Source organism: Neolamprologus brichardi, chromosome 16 (assembly GCF_056152115.1).
Source record: "Neolamprologus brichardi isolate AB-2024 chromosome 16, ASM5615211v1, whole genome shotgun sequence".
Lineage (NCBI taxonomy): Eukaryota > Metazoa > Chordata > Actinopteri > Cichliformes > Cichlidae > Neolamprologus > Neolamprologus brichardi.
In genome coordinates this window covers 25,915,813-25,931,731 of record NC_142119.1, presented here as the reverse complement: position 1 = coordinate 25,931,731, position 15,919 = coordinate 25,915,813, and the positions used below count along the sequence as shown (strand labels likewise).

General features: G+C 40.3%; 1 protein-coding gene across 5 annotated transcripts in view; it reads right to left on the bottom strand.

Moving 5' to 3' along the window:
• Positions 1 to 1,436: 1,436 nt before the first annotated feature.
• Positions 1,437 to 15,919, bottom strand: part of baz2bb (bromodomain adjacent to zinc finger domain, 2Bb) — a 52,474-nt gene continuing 37,991 nt past the window's right edge. For 2 of the 5 annotated variants that reach the window (XM_035906743.2, XM_087852919.1), the window contains exons 15-38: positions 15,699 to 15,791; positions 15,554 to 15,615; positions 15,228 to 15,293; positions 14,413 to 14,478; positions 14,191 to 14,235; positions 14,056 to 14,082; positions 13,281 to 13,346; positions 11,274 to 11,414; positions 10,503 to 10,757; positions 9,560 to 9,783; positions 7,910 to 7,984; positions 7,575 to 7,809; positions 7,427 to 7,489; positions 6,659 to 6,803; positions 5,886 to 6,550; positions 5,406 to 5,691; positions 5,086 to 5,241; positions 4,757 to 4,911; positions 4,399 to 4,604; positions 4,098 to 4,233; positions 3,540 to 3,686; positions 3,096 to 3,373; positions 2,744 to 2,887; positions 1,437 to 2,617 (exon numbers count right to left, since the gene is read on the bottom strand). In XM_035906743.2, the coding sequence (XP_035762636.2) occupies positions 2,470 to 2,617; positions 2,744 to 2,887; positions 3,096 to 3,373; positions 3,540 to 3,686; positions 4,098 to 4,233; positions 4,399 to 4,604; positions 4,757 to 4,911; positions 5,086 to 5,241; positions 5,406 to 5,691; positions 5,886 to 6,550; positions 6,659 to 6,803; positions 7,427 to 7,489; positions 7,575 to 7,809; positions 7,910 to 7,984; positions 9,560 to 9,783; positions 10,503 to 10,757; positions 11,274 to 11,414; positions 13,281 to 13,346; positions 14,056 to 14,082; positions 14,191 to 14,235; positions 14,413 to 14,478; positions 15,228 to 15,293; positions 15,554 to 15,615; positions 15,699 to 15,791 (3,884 nt within the window). In that variant the 3' untranslated portion in view covers positions 1,437 to 2,469. Of the gene's footprint in view, positions 2,618 to 2,743; positions 2,888 to 3,095; positions 3,374 to 3,539; positions 3,687 to 4,097; positions 4,234 to 4,398; positions 4,605 to 4,756; positions 4,912 to 5,085; positions 5,242 to 5,405; positions 5,692 to 5,885; positions 6,551 to 6,658; positions 6,804 to 7,426; positions 7,490 to 7,574; positions 7,810 to 7,909; positions 7,985 to 9,559; positions 9,784 to 10,502; positions 10,758 to 11,273; positions 11,415 to 13,280; positions 13,347 to 14,055; positions 14,083 to 14,190; positions 14,329 to 14,412; positions 14,479 to 15,227; positions 15,294 to 15,553; positions 15,616 to 15,698; positions 15,792 to 15,919 lie in introns of all 5 variants that reach the window. The other 3 variants (XM_087852918.1, XM_035906741.2, XM_035906744.2) reach the window with 3 other exon arrangements.

The following is a 15,919-nucleotide window of genomic DNA, read 5'->3' as shown; positions in this document are numbered from 1 at the left end:
AAGTGACACTTGCCAAACAGTATGACTCTAAAGAGAGTCCTCCCAAGACACTGGACTCACGCTGGTATATAGATAGCCTTCTCAGTGATCAATTGAAGCCTTGTCTTTACTGTTTTTTTGATCAATGGAGAGGAAGTAAAGCTGAACATATTGAGTTTCTTCTCTTTTTTGTGAAAAACGAGCAGGTCTCAATATGTGTTAAACTTCCACCTACTCCTGTTTGGGTAGAGTTTGTACATAATATGTAACATTTAAGATGTTTTCATGTTGTTTCTTACACACTGTACATTGAGTGTAAGCATTTTCACAAAAGACACTTCGATTTTCCTTTGTTTTCTTGATATGAAAGCATCCAGCTATGCATACTATACACAGAGGAAACCAGCTGTAGATGTAACTACCTACAGGTTTAACAGATTTTTGGGGGTTTCTTTTGTGTTTTTAAGCAAGTAATAGGTCATGACTTCAGACTGCATTATATAAAATCACTGCAATGTAAACATTGTCCACCTCCTCATGACTGATAACAACAGAGAGAGATACAGAGATTTATAACTATGTAAAATGTGGTCACTTATGTAACAAGTTTTGCTGGTTTAGTAACAATGGGGGAAATATATAGCCATTTTAACACCAAAAATATCGACAAACTTTCATATTTGTAACAAAAATTACAACAAATATCTTGTCATTAACACATTTCATTGTAACTTTGGACATCAGGTATTAGGCTCAATGACTCTACAGCACTAAATCTTGCTTATCTAAAATTAAATTAAAACTATATTTTTCCCTCCCTTTCTTTATAATATAAATATACAGCTGAGGTCATAAATTACCCCACAGTCACTTGAACATAAAGTTCCAGGTACATATAGAAAAGAACACTCTTTATTTGCCTGTACCTCTTGTTTCCTGCTCTGTCAAAGATGATAATCCTGAATTCATATTTATCTGCCTCTGATATTCAATGTGGCTCCACAGTCTTCTGTGTGTTCTTTCAATCAGGAAAGTGGTCAATACCCTCACAGCAGGAAGCAACAGAGCTGAACAGCTGGAGGAGGGAAGGAAAGCAGCGAGGGAAAATGAAGCATTAAGCCATCTGTGATAGGAGAGCTCATCAGTGAGGAGGATGCCAGCAGCAACAGCGCGCCAAACAAACGTACCAAGGAGGTCAAAAAGAGGAAAGGAGACGACAGCCTACCCAGCTCCCAGGCAACGTTTGACAGCCCCATCTACTGTGCAAAAAAAGCCAAAACCCACAAAGATGACAAAAATGTGCTGGCAATATGCCGGTACAGACGTGTGTGTATTTAGTGCATGCATATGACTTTTTATTATAGCTTTAGCAAACTGATGAAAATAAACAATTAAAATATGAGATATTAATAAAAGAAAAATGTACCTAAGAAAAATATTAACAGCAGCAGCAGTGAGGGCTTAGTGTTGCTATTTTGAAAAACGGGTTTATTTAATCCATCCACACCAGTGTTCAAAAATAATATTCCTACAAAAGTCACTACTCATTACACAATTTTCATAATAAAATGCAGTTACTTCAAGTCTTCTGACTTCAGCTGTCTTGAGATGCCTCCAGCGGTCCGTGACACTGACTCCCCGATGGATTAAAGCTCCAATGCAGGTGTCACGTCAGTCCATGGGATGTCTGACAAGGCTCTGTTTGAAGGAAACGCTTGGAGATGAAACACTATGCACCACATTTAAAAGGAGGAAAGCTCCTATTAGAGCTCCTGCAAATGTTTCCTACGATATACTGTGCAGGACACATACAGTACACACACTGCATATAGAAAAAGAAAAACATCCTCCTCAGAGTCAGGCACTACAATTCTGAGGAGTGCTTTGAGTGGATATTCAGATTAAGTGCTACGACCATCCTTATGCAACGATATCATCTTCATCAAGACCGTGGAGTAAAAATACACTTAACATGTAATAACTATGACTTAAGTGAAAGAATTAACACTTCATGTGTCAGTGATCCCTCTTTGCATTACTCAGTGAACTCGCGAATGCATTTAGACAGAGGAACTGTTGGTGTGGTTAGTAATGCTTTTCTTATTTATTCAACAGTTGTTACATTGTAAGTCCCGTGCCTCTGCTTTGAAAAGAATGCAATGTAAAGTAGTTGAGAAAATAAATACACATACAGCACACAAAGAGATATAACTTAGTACCGATGATAAAAAAGTAAAGTCCCTGCTCAATATTGTATTTCGCACAAACAACATTGAGCCGAACAGTCAGTGTGTTTCAATAAACAAAACAGTATTGCACTTGAAGATACAAATCCATTAAATGTTTTGCCTACACTTGCAGACAGACCACAGTCCTGTCCTTCAAACTGCACATTGATTTATTATAACCGTGTAGTCACTTGGAGTCAGAGGTGAAGAGAAGGCCTCCAACACCCATGACAAAGTTGGACATGTCCACTTTGGAATGTGTTCACTGCAAAAGTTCAGTCCATCGCTTGTCGAAGAATCTCCTCATCCTGTGGCCGGCTCGTCCGATTTCAGAGTCATCTTCGTTAAATCTCTCACAGTTATCGAAAACCAGGTTCACGTCAATGATGAATGTCTCCAAGTTTAAATACCTGTAACGATTAGAAATGGGTTTAATTTCAACTCATGAGCACTGTCCGAGTCATAAAATGTAAAATTAGGAATAAGATATGTTATGAAAACATCCTAAAAATCTTAAAAACTACAACACCACATACTGGTTACTGGTTAGCTTCTCCTTGATGGTGGAGAAGTCCATCGGTTTCTTGATGACTTTTCTGTATCCAGGAACAGCTCTGTGGTTGACTGGGGTGAGAAAAGGCCAGGCATCCTGATGGGCCTCCAGCTCAGCCAGCAGCACTCTGCAGGGAACAAAGAGCAGACACAGCTGAGCTTTTTGCATTGCAAATATATGACTTTTTAAACACACTTTCACTACAACGGTCTGATTTGTTTACCCTTTAGTGATTTAAAATGTGAATTCTATTATAAAAATGTGTCACAGGAGCCTAATAATTTTAAACAATGACATAAGCTATATTAACAAGCTTCTAGGATCTAATTGCGTACCGGCATATTCCCAGCTCATCTCTGTGCGTTTTGGTTTTTTTTGCACAGTAGATGGGGCTGTCAAACTTGGCCTGGGAGCTGGGTGGGCTGTTGTCTGCTTTCCTCTTTTTGACCTCCTTGGTACCTTTCTTTGGCACATTGTTGCTTCTGGCATCCTCCTCACTGATGAGCTCTCCATCCACAGATGGCTTAATGCTTCGTTTTCCCTCGACGCATTCCTTCCCTCCTCCAGCTGTTCGGCTCTGCTGCTTCCTACTATGAGGGTATTGACCGCTCTCCTGTATGAAAGAACACACAGAGGACTGTGGAGCCACATTAAACATCACACAGGTAGATAGATATGAACAGAGAGCTGAAAAATGAATAGCAAAAAACCCAGAACAACAACACACACAAAAAAGAATATTGGCTCTATGATCAATCCCTCAGGGGACGCTGATGTACCTTTGACTCACAAGCTGGACAAAACCAGTCCCCATCAGGCACTGTATTGATCTTGGGTTTATGGCAGTAAGTGTGGCAGCCTCTATCACAGCCATCACAGAGTAAGAGCAGCTCTTCATTATCTCCTTTTTGACAGAACTGGCAGTGCTGGAAACAACAGCAACAAACGGTGCAGGCAAATGAGCATCCCTCTTTAAAAATTGTAATAGATTACCCCAACTGGTTTAATTAAAGCTAAAACAGATTAGTGAGATACTGAAAAAGATTATAAAAATTAGTGATTTATTGTGAATGAGGTATATAACTGCTACCAAATCTTTCCTGCATTTAAACCTTCTCCAGAGCTTTAACCAGCTATCTGTGCCATCCTGCGTTGGTATCCTTGACTGTTTTTAAGAAGGATTGTATATTTTTAAATTAGTTTTCTTGAAACTGAATGAGAAGCTATGCAGCTTATAAGACTGCATGGTGACTCTTATTATATGTGATCAAATAAGGTAAACAAATCTGTGGTGAAGACAGAGAGAGAAACGTGCAGTGAAATCAGGTGACACTAACCACTTTCATGATGGCTCGTTCCCAGGCAATGGATTTCTGCAGCTGCTGAATGCAGAGTGACAGCTGAGCTGAGCTGCGGACTTGACCGAGGGATTTGCGCCACAGTCTCATCCCAGGAGCCACCTCCTCCTCACTGCTTAAAAGGTCACGGAAAATAAGACCAAGTCAATTGTACAAAAAAAAGTTGCAAGTTCTTCTTTCTGGTGTCCTGAATCTTGCATTGTTATTTTCTACTTCTAATACAAAGACAGGCAATGTGGCCTGTGTCGGACAGGTGGGATTTTAAGATCTCGTAAAGTACCTTCGCTCAATGTTCCTCTCAAGTTCTGCCAGCCTGGTGACCGCTATGTCAAGGGGATTGTTGGGCCGCCGCACCATAGAGCCAGGAACATCTTCTTGACTGGCGTCTCGCTCTCTTTTGTTTTCCTGAGCCAGGGAAGAGAAGGGCTTGTGCTCATGATAGACCAGATCCTTACTGTCAGACTGGGGCTCAGGGTGCATCCAACCCTGACAGAGATATCAGGGAAATATGGCCATCACAACACCTTATTTTAATCACACAGGTATATATATATTAAAGAAAATTTCAATGGCCTTTCCGAGAAAATAATTAGAATAAACATTGAGGTTTTCTAAACAGCTGAAAGGCTCGTCACTACCTTGACCTGCAGGCTGGCGGAGATGACTTTCCTTTCCAGAGCTTCAACCTGTCGCAGCAGGCGAATGTCCACCTCCATGGCCTTCTCCTCAACACACCAGCTCTCCACTGCCTCCTTGCTTACCTCCTGCTTTTCCATCCCTGTCACACCAATAGCTGCCACCAAATATGTATTAAAACATTAAAGCAAACTGCTTTCTAAGGAACGCTTTTAAAAAAGAAATTCCATAGCCAAATGTGTCACATCACATTATAAACTCAAATAACAATACTTTTAAAAATCATTAAATGCTGAATGTCTGCTGAATCTCAAAGGAAATGTGAACCCACCATCTTTGCTGTTCTCACAGAGCTTGGTCATATGCTCCATATGTTTTTGGATCTGTTTCTGCAAGGCCTTCTCTCTGATGCCCCGGCAATGGAGGGTCTTGACCAGACTGTGCAGGTTCTCCATGTCAGACACACTCCACCAGCCATGCAGCATTTCTGGAAACACACACAAATTGGAGAAGTGACTGTGCTTTTCAATTTTAGTAACATTTGTTTGTTCGACTGACAATCGCCACGGCATATTCTGTTGCTGTCTGGGCAATAGATATGTTCAGTCCAGCATATCTGATTTGTGCATACTGGCAGCGTGCCGTTCTTACCCTCCGGGATGGGCCGAGGATAAGGGTAGTCTTGGGTTTTGGCCCCCTCTATGGCAGCATATGAGGCACAAGTGGACTTGTCACTTGGGGACTCTGAGGTCTCGCACTTGTTGATAGAGTTATTTTCCAGAAAAGAGGCCTCGTTTCCATGACCCTCTGCATGCTGTGAAGCTAGATCCACCATAGGGGGTAGAGGTGTGCCAGAGAAGGGCAGGCTGGGACTTGCCACTGAGCTAGACATGTCATGCTGTGTCAGTCTGCCTTCATGAATGCCAGGCTTTACTTGCTGAGAATAAAAATGCATACACTCAGAATTATGATAAGATTACAGTTTTATTCCAATGCCACATGCATGGTCCAACAAAGGAAAAATTGTGATGTAATATGGACTAATTCTTGCAACACTTTTATCAGCGCTCTAAAAACACATGAACTGATCCTTCTATCTGAGATGGAGATGCATTAATGTTATCCACCAACCTGAAAGATAGGCAATTCTGTGTTACTGATCCCAGGAGTAGTGTTGTAGCTATCTGTAGCTGAGGGATTAGTGGAGAGGAAAGAGGGGGATTTGGTTCTGATGGGTTGTGGAGAAGAGGACGAAACTGGTGGACTGGAACCAGAGGTCACTGAAGACTCGTCGCAGGGAGAGCGAGGAAATAGGCTAAACCACTGGCTGCTTTTTTCAGTCAGTGTCTTGGACAGCTGGTCATAATGAAGGCTGGACTGAGGACTCTGGGTCACCCAGTGAATGCTTTTTAGCTGAGTAGCACTGAGCAGAAATGGCACCGCAGTGTCCAATTTATCCATCAGACCCTGCTGAGTAGGGACTATCTGTGAGGCAGGATACGAAGGATAAGAAGCAGTGGTGGGAACTTTAAAAGAATGACTGTTCTGTGTATTGATGTCTGAATCTTGACCCATTTTGCCTACTTCTAGAAGTTTGCTGAGCTTAGATAAAGAGCCAGGTTTTTGGAGGAAGAGGTTGTCTTTGTCGTGCTGGCTCTCTGGCATGGTTGTATCATTGTCTGTGCTCTGTGTGGAGCTGGAGACCACCGGCTTTGTCTGTTCCAACTGCTCCCCTTTTACTCTGATCACCTCAGTAGCCCACTGTCTTCTTCTCTCCTCCTCCTCCACTTCACAGCCTAAGTAACATAAAATGAAAATAATGTCAAAAACAAAGAAATCAGTAAGCATTTTAATCCTAAACACACCAAACAACGACTAAAGGAGACATCGGTTTTGTTTTGCACCTTCACTGCTCGCAGTGCCTTCAACAAAAATGCCACTGCACTGTGGAAGGACCCAGTAGCGCCGCTTGTATCTGTCCTGGCCAATCATCACAGAGCGCAGTAAGTGGGAGGAGTCAAACAGTTTCTGTCTAATTTGACTCTGTTGCTAGAGAGACACAAAGTTCAGGAAGTTATTAACCCACTCACACAGAGCCTGGGAGTGGTAACAGAGAGAAAAAAACATTATAAAGGCCACATTTTACTACACTAAGCACACAAAATTCCAATTGCATGTGTGAATTTCAACAGGACTCTTCTAATTTGTAACCGCAAACCAAGTGTACAGGGAGACCCGTGTTCTAATAGGAAACTAAAGGCTAATTTATGAAAATTGTTTTGTCGCTCAGTACTTATCTTAATAACAGAGTTTTGCTTATGTTGCTTATGAGTCATTGCTGTGTTAAGTTAGAATCACTGAACATGTTTGAAGTTCAGTGGTCGATGCTGTGCACTTCATGCTGGTTTGTTATAATAGATCCTCATATTACATCTTATTTCTGGCAAACAAATCAGTCAAAATGTGAGAATAAAATGCATCATGTGACTGTTAAGTAAATATTAATCTGTAAATTGTAACCAATTATTTCCTGGGTTCACCTAGTAGCATTTCAACCATTCAGTGTAGTTAAATGCTACCTTGATGTGCGCACATCTTTTTATTATTATTTTTCTACCACTCCTGGGCGCTTTACGTTCATGAGTCATTCTTGAGATTGGGGTTTCATTTACCTTGTATGTTTTCTCAATCTGTTTCTCAAGTTCCTCGATGCTGGCAGAGCGTACACTGTCATCCTACATGGGAAAAAAGCGGACTATTGCCATAATCAGCACAGATTTAGTCAGAGGCTCAAGTTAACAGCATTATGTTTCCACTGACCTCCTCTTCACATATGTCTGTTTTCTTTCCTCTTTTTCCACCTGCTTCTTCTTCCTCCTCCTCCTCGTCATCTCTTTGGTCTTCACTGTCATCGTCCTCATCTTCCTCTTCTTCACTATCCCCTTCTTTCCTCTTGGATTTGTTTTGAACACTGGCGAGCACAAAGGCATGGTTGTTCTCTCCTGCCCAACTGTTGTCTTTCTTCCCCGTCTTCTTGGTGTGGATACTCCTCAGTCTTTCAAAAAAAGAAAAAAAAACAACAACAACATAGGAAAAAAATGTCCAAGTGCATGCACACGAATCTTTGAACAACAGCTGAAATCACGTATACTTACTTCCGAAGCTTTCCCTCAACAACCCACTTATCCTTCCTCAGGTTGGTCATATAATCTATGTTTTTGTCGATCTCGCTGAAAAACATTAAAAAAAAAAAAAATGTCGAAACAGACATTTCGGTGACCTTTTTGTGCAAGAGGATGAGGCATTTTCAATGGATTGCAGTGTGCACCAGATGTGCTTCAAAGTGTAGAGCTAATAAAAAATTGATGCCACGTAGTTTGATGCAACCTTGTGAAACTGTCAATCAGGCCACAATTTGTCATATTCCTTTTAATACTTCAGCTATTCCATTAAAAGTGAAGACTCCATGAATAAAACAAGCCTGAATGTTCCACTCTCAGGCACAGAAAGAAAATTAACACACACTCGTCTGGCTGAGTGGTGCGACACAAACAACCTGCTGCTTAACACTGAGAAGACCAAGGAGCTCATCGTGGACTACAGGAGGAATGCTGACCCACATCCACCCATCTACATTAAGGGGACGGCTGTGGAGCGTGTGAGCAGCTTCAAGTTCCTGGGAGTTCACATCTCCGAGGATCTCATCTGGACGATCAACTGCTCCAAGCTGGTCAAGAAGGCTCACCAGCGCCTCTTCTTCTTGAGGACTCTGAGGAAGAACCACCTGTCCTCAGACATCCTGGTGAACTTCTATCGCTGCACCATCGAGAGCATCCTGACCAACTGTATAACAGTCTGGTAACTGCTCTGCCTCGGACCGGAAGGTGTTGCAGAGGGTTGTGAAAACTGCCCAATGCATCACCAGAGCACCACTTCCTGCCATAAAGGACATCTACAGGAAGCGGTGTCTGAAAAGGGCTGGGAAAATTATCAAAGACCCCAGTCACCCATCACATGGACTCTTCACTCTCCTGCCCTCTGGGAGGCGCTACAGGAGCCTCCGGACTAAGACAACCAGGTACCGGAACAGCTTCTTCCCCACAGCTGTCAGACTCCTGAACTCTGCCTCCTAACATCTGACCCACGTAACACATGGACTGGACATACACACACCCACAACCACCTACACACACAATGGACAACTGTACCCTCAAACACACAATAATAACATGGACTGAACCACCACTCACAACCACTAGCACTTTATATAGCCTCTGTAGAAATGATCCACATATCTCACTTATCTTAACTGCACTACTGTATAATTCTGTGTAAATAATCATTCTGTACATACGATAATTTTTAAATCTACAACTGTTTATAACCTGCACAGTTCACATTTCTGTATAACTGTATAACTCAGATTTCTGTATAGTTTTTTTTATTTTATATTCTGTATAGTTTTTCATATTTATATCCTGTTCATACCGTGTACATTATAACATACCATAATAGACCCACATATCTATATTATTGCTAATATATATTTGTAATATATCTATATCATGGCTAAAGCACTTTCTGGATGGATGCAAACTGCATTTTGTTGCCTTGTACCTGTGACATGTGCAATGACAATAAAGTTGAATTCTATTCTATTCTATTCTATAAGATGCAAACCCTTAAAGGAAGCATTTACTTCAGTGGTTATTAAGTTTACTATTTATGATTATTATTATTTTTTTTAGGTGGGGTGAAATGAAAACACTGTCATCATGAATTTCAGTTGGAGGCAGGGCACTCACCTGATCACAGCCTTACTGCAGCAAAGCTCATTTACCAGGAATGCTAAAACAGAGGCCTTCTGTGATGGACTGTGGGCTTGGAAAGGCTTAGTCCTGAGGCTAAAAGCCAGCATGGCCACCTCTTTCTGTTCAGAGTGACCCTCCATGTAGATCTGCAGAATCTCAGACACATTGTCCCGGTTGATCTCCACATTAGTCAAGTGGTCCCCCAAGATGGTTTTGCTCTTAAAAAAAAAAAAATAAAAACCAAAATCAGTAAGCTTACATGAGACTTCCTTTTTATGTTCTGTAGCCTTACGCAAAAAAAAAAAAAAAAAAAAAAAAAAAAAAAAATCACAATATTGTAAGTGTCTGATAGAGAACTGTCCTTTCAAGCAATTATCCCTTCCTGATGTTAAGTGCTTAAGTGTCTCACAGGATGTGTCACATCTGGGATGTGCAGATTATTAAGACACACTCTGTATATCTCTCTTGGCATGCACACAGCTTCTTAGGAGAACATTTAAGTACAGTCAATCAAAGAAATGTTTATATCCAACTACACAATAATGTGGAATGGTCTGGGGAGGAATTAAATTTGTGATTTAAAACTAAAATGGGGCATAAGTACAATAATTACCCACCAAAAGACTTTAGATCTCTGAAGTTAAAAACACATATGGAGCAAACAGCTTGGGTCTTGTTTACAAGGTAAGCCGCTGCCAACATTTCCTTATACATTTATACGTGTCTACTGTCACTGCTGTCAATTATTTAGTTATTACAGCTCACTCAGCATTGTAATAACCAAATCAGTGAGAATGCAATATTTAAAAATCAGAAACACCACATTTTAAAGGGACACAGTAGCATGTCTGTGCTGTATGTCTGTGTGTGTTATTTACACCACAGGAAGCATTTACACTTCCAAAAATCAAAACTGCAATTACAACAACAGATTCACCTTGTGACCTGCAGGTACCCCAGGATCACACACAGCTGCAAGGAGCATGGTCACCAACAGGTCCTGGACCTTTTCCATATTTTCCCCAATGTTCAGTAACCCTTCTTGAAGGTCACCTATAGTGAGCGGGTCTGAATTTAAATCCAGTCCCAGCACCTTTCCAAAGCTGTGCAGAAACTGCAAAACCATCAGGCAGTTAGAGAAGGTGCTTCCTGCTAATACCAGACCAGGGATACGGGACAACTCTGGAAGAGGCTGTAAAGAAATGCAAATAAAAATTTAAAGTATGATAAAACCTACACAGAAATTATACACAAAACTATACAACTATAATAGTTACTGGATTGCAGTTTATCAAACATTATTGCAAACTGCTCTGATTTTGAAATTAAAAATGGGGTGCATGTTCCAAGACATTTTTCAGTGAAGGACTAGTTTGAACACTTGGTCAGTGTTATAACACGAGCAGCCACACTGTGGCACTGTTTTAACCCTTTTCATGATTTCCAGATGCTTTAAATTAAACTTAAACATCTGTTTTGTTACAGATTGTGAAACAATTATACCATAAATCACCAAAAGCAGTTCTAATCTTTAAGGATGTGCACAGCTCCAATAATGATTATACTGGTTGATAACTATATCAAAATAATCACTGGACTGGTGGGAAATCTGATCTTTCAGACAGATGGACACTATTCAAGACGGCTATATGAACTCTTATTTCTATTTGCCAACATCTCAGCCAACATTAACACAGAGCGTGTATACCTTATGATCCGCTAAACACATGTCCTCATTTGGCTTCTTCAGCTCCTTTGCTTTTTCCAGTTCTAGTCTTCTGAGCTCCAGTTTCCTCTCCTTGTTCAACTGTTTCTCATCTTTCTTTTCTTTTTTCAGACGTTCCTTCTCCTAAAGGAAAGTTAAATCCTTACAAACAATATACTTATATTTACACTGATTTACAAAGTGAAGAACAAAAAAGGAAATAAAAAAGAAATGCTTTTAGGATCACCATGTGCTTTCTTGTACTGTGTTCTGCATTAGTGAATGAATGAATTTATAATTTTATTTTCATGTCTGGTCATTTACATGGCCAGTTCCTCATGAAATTATTCAGTCATAAACAGACCGCACATGATGTTCCACGAGATGCTCAACAAAACAACAAGCACAAACACAATCCAACAAACACATGAGTCTAAGAATAAAATTTATTTTATTCTTCACCTCTTATATTCAGTCACACCTCATGTTATGTGCACACAGAGGGACCACAACACCATATTCAACAGATTTCCTCAACCCATCTTTGTGTGCAGTTAGTCTAACACAGCATTTACACTTCTCCACGTCCTTCTTCTTAAGAACATGTCTATTCTGACAGGAGTGGTCTCTTCCAGGATGATAACACTCTCAGCCACAAGTCAAAAAGGGGTTACTAAATAATTTAACCATGATGGTAAGGCCTTCAACAGATCTCAAAATAACAGGACACCTGTGAGAGATTGTGCACTATTATTTGAAACGATCAGAAGAAACTGGAAATAAAGGGTGTTTTTTTTTTATTTCTCTAAAAGAAGAACAGATTTTGGGAATCTGTGTCAAAACTAACTTTTGTTTTAAAGCCCTTCTGGCGTTATGTGATACTAGGGGTGCAACGATACTCGTATCGATATTGAACCGTTCGATACAGTACTTTCGGTTCGGTACACATATGTATCGAACAATACAAATTTTTTTAATTTATTTGATCAACTTTTCTTCTGATGATGCTGTCTGTGTTGAGAGCTCAGTGGATCTGCGTTCGACTACTCCGCCTAGGCAGCGCAGATCCACTGAGCACAGCGCAAGCTAGCAAGACAGAAGCTAAGCTCGTTGCAACATGGCAAATTGAACCTCCCCCACCCTCATTCAGATCTGGCCTTTGGAACTATTTTGGTTTTCATGTGACGTATGACCCTGAAGGTAAGCGCGTCATAGACAAAAGTAAAACAGTATGTCGGATGTGCCACGCAATGCTCATTTACATGGGTGGGAACTAGTGCGTTAGCGCAGTTTGCTCGTTAACGTGTTGACGCCGTCCAGCTCCACGCACGGGGCGATCCGCGGTAGCTCGTTAACGGAGATTTGCAGTGTTGTGGCGTTAACGTCATTTCAGATTAACGCTGACAGCACTAGTGGGAACACAACGAATATGACTGCACATTTACACCGACATCATCCTAGTGCAAAGACAAGTGGAAGCAGACAAAAACAACAAGCACGCATGCTACAAACTTTACTCGAGTCATTTAGACAGCCGTTAGCACATGATTCTCCTTATGGGGACCTGATATGTTTAATATGCTGCTGAGAATATAGCCCAGAAGAAGCGTATAGTATAGCTTTTATTTTGGAAAGAGCCATTTCTCTGTAATAAACTCTTTTCCAAAGATGAGTGATTTCTTGATCAGATAGATTTATTATTTTATCCCTTTGTTTCAGCAACATTAAATTTAAAAACTGTACGTTTGAGTTAAAATATATATTTATAATTTTAATAAATGACAAATTAAAAAAGCATGAACATTTTTTTGTATCGAAAAGATATCGAACCGTGACACCAAAGTATCGAACTGAACCGAACCGTGAATTTTGTGTATCGTTGCACGCCTATGCCCCTGTACATATGGTACTATGTCCCATCATAGCAGACTGCTGAACTTTCCTTGTTTCACTCATCCTTCCTTCAGCAAGTCTGCAAAAACAAGCTGTGAGACATCAGCAGTTACTCACCTCCGCCTTCTTGCGGGCCTCGACAGCTTTCATGAGTATCATGTGCTGCCTGCGTCTTTCCCTCTCCTGGTAGAACACAGACACACAGATTATATATCATTTTCAAAGAAAGACATTTGTTCACAGATGTCATTCCTCATGACATGCACAAAGACGTCACAGTCGGCGCGTGTTGCACATTGTACATTTTATGGAACGGTTAAACAAAATGGGACACGGCGATAAACAAAAAGAAAATGAGGGCAGTGATGCATACACAAAGCATAAGCTCAGTGTTAGACACAGCCATTACAAAATTAATCTGAGCGTGTTGGCGAGAAGCAGGCTGAGAGTTTTAACCGCAAGCAGCAGATATTGTTTTGCAGTGACGAGCAAAATAATGAATGCATCTTCACTAAACTGATGAACCACATCATATTAAAGTACCAAGACATCATGGAGATTATATATTATTATTGCTGCATATCTATACAATCATATACGCATAAAAAGGATGAAAGCAGACACATGACATCGTTTCAAAACAAACAGTGCAATAGAAATATTTATTAGAGTAATATTGCATTCATTCGTGATCATTCTGGGCAGATAATGGATGTGTGTATCTGAGAGATCAATATTGCAGACATAAGCGGTGCACTGTACTGGAAAAGCCATGCAGACGGATGTTGTTTGACTACAGCAAAAACTAGGAGTTAACCATTATTGCGATGGCAGCCATATAACACAAGACATTCACAATACGTTATCAAAACACATAGAAGCATACTCATACCATATCTAGTCTATGTCTCTCCAACTCCTGGCAGAAAGAGTTGTCAAAATATTAAGAAACAGAAAAATTACACATTACAAAAAAATTGAAACTAATATAAGAAATTTCCAACGCGTGTGACTTAGGCAACAATACCTGGTGCTTCAGTATGACGGCTTGTAGTCTTCGCATCTCCCTCTCCTTTACAAAATTAGTTCGAGTGGAAAGGAAACATAACACACATGTAATCATGTGTTCATTTATACATGCGTGTGGAATGCAGTGCTTTTTAAACTAAAAGGCAAAGACCAAAAATATTACGTAAGCAGCGATAGATGTTCAAATCAAACAAAGGTTAGCTCATTAACCTCATCTCACCTTGTTACGTTTCTCAGCTTCCAGTATCCTGGCACTCGCTGCTGCTTCCCTTTTTTTTCTTTTTTCCTGCAAGCGCAAAACAGACCCGACGCACTCATTCAAGCACAAACAAACGATGCTATTAACTGAAGCAAACCTTTGAGATATCTATCAAATGCTTTTGACTAATATATTGACTCATTTTCAACTAAGATATCACACAGAGAAAACTTTAAAACTGAGTGATTTCCTTGTTACATCCAAAATTGCCGTTTGTCAGTCAACTTAAAGCCAGCGGCTCCCTGATAATATCAAATCTAACAGACTGAAATCTTGAGCAATGAGATAATTATTTCCTCCCATTAAGACTGAAAGACAAAATGGCAGTGGTTATTATTAAACACCAGCAGGCAGTGAGAATAAATTAAGCAAAATTTCTATCAGTAATTATAGCCCCAATGAAATCCTGTTAAGAGCCACTTGCCAAGCGTGTCAACTGAAATTTGATTTATGAAGGCTAAAATATTCACAGCTTCTATTAGTGAGGGAATGCAAAGTAGGTATTTCACCTAGCCACGGTAAACTCTGGTCCACCTCTTTCTTAATGAAATACTGTATTTTGCATTAAGCTCCAGCATGGTCTGAGGAGATTTTCATATTCAATGGCACTTTTTGCAAAAAACCAATTAAGCATTAGTCACATGTACTGACTAAAAGTAGGACCACATAATTTAGGAATAGCCTTTGGTTGCTTTTTTTTTTTTCTTCCTATAAATCCTATCAACAGCAGAGAGGAAGTGTTTAAGAATGTTTCTGCAATAACTTTCAGGACAAACCTCAAGAATTTGCTGTGCACGGAGTTCTTTCTCCATACGAATTTGCTGAATGCGCTTGATCTTCTCCTGGTAAAAGGATGAGGGCGAGATCAAATGAATTAACTATTAAGTCATGCATGTTATAGAGCGGTGGAGGGGAGCACGGTGTGGGGGTGAAGACGTACAGTGGCTCTATGCAGATGAGAAAGGTGCAGCATTGTGGAGAACAGCAACTTTCTTGTACGGTTTCAAAGCTATTCAAGTGTGCTTAAAACCTTTTCACCTTGGAGTGCGTAAAGAGCAGAGTGGCTCAAGCTCTGTGTGGAAAATTAAACATAAATCCTTACTTGCTGTTTAAGAATCTTCAGCTGTTCCCTCTTTTTCCTCCTCTCCTCAGCAGCCATTATTGCTGAAAAACACACGAAAATCTGGTCTGCACAAAGCATGTCATCTAGTGTTACAAATGAGTCTGATTTGACGACAGAAGTTTACCTTGTTGTTTCTTTGCCTCCTTTGCGGCTTGCGCTATAGCCTGTTTCTCTAGTTTTCTCATCATTTTGATCTGAGCTGCCTGTCGTGCTATTTCTGCAACATGATGAAATATGAAATATGAAGCATGAAATCACACATGCTGTAAGGTCCTCAAAATATTAGAAAAACCTGACCCACACATACCTGACAAATCACTCTAAACAACCTACAGAGACAGCTTG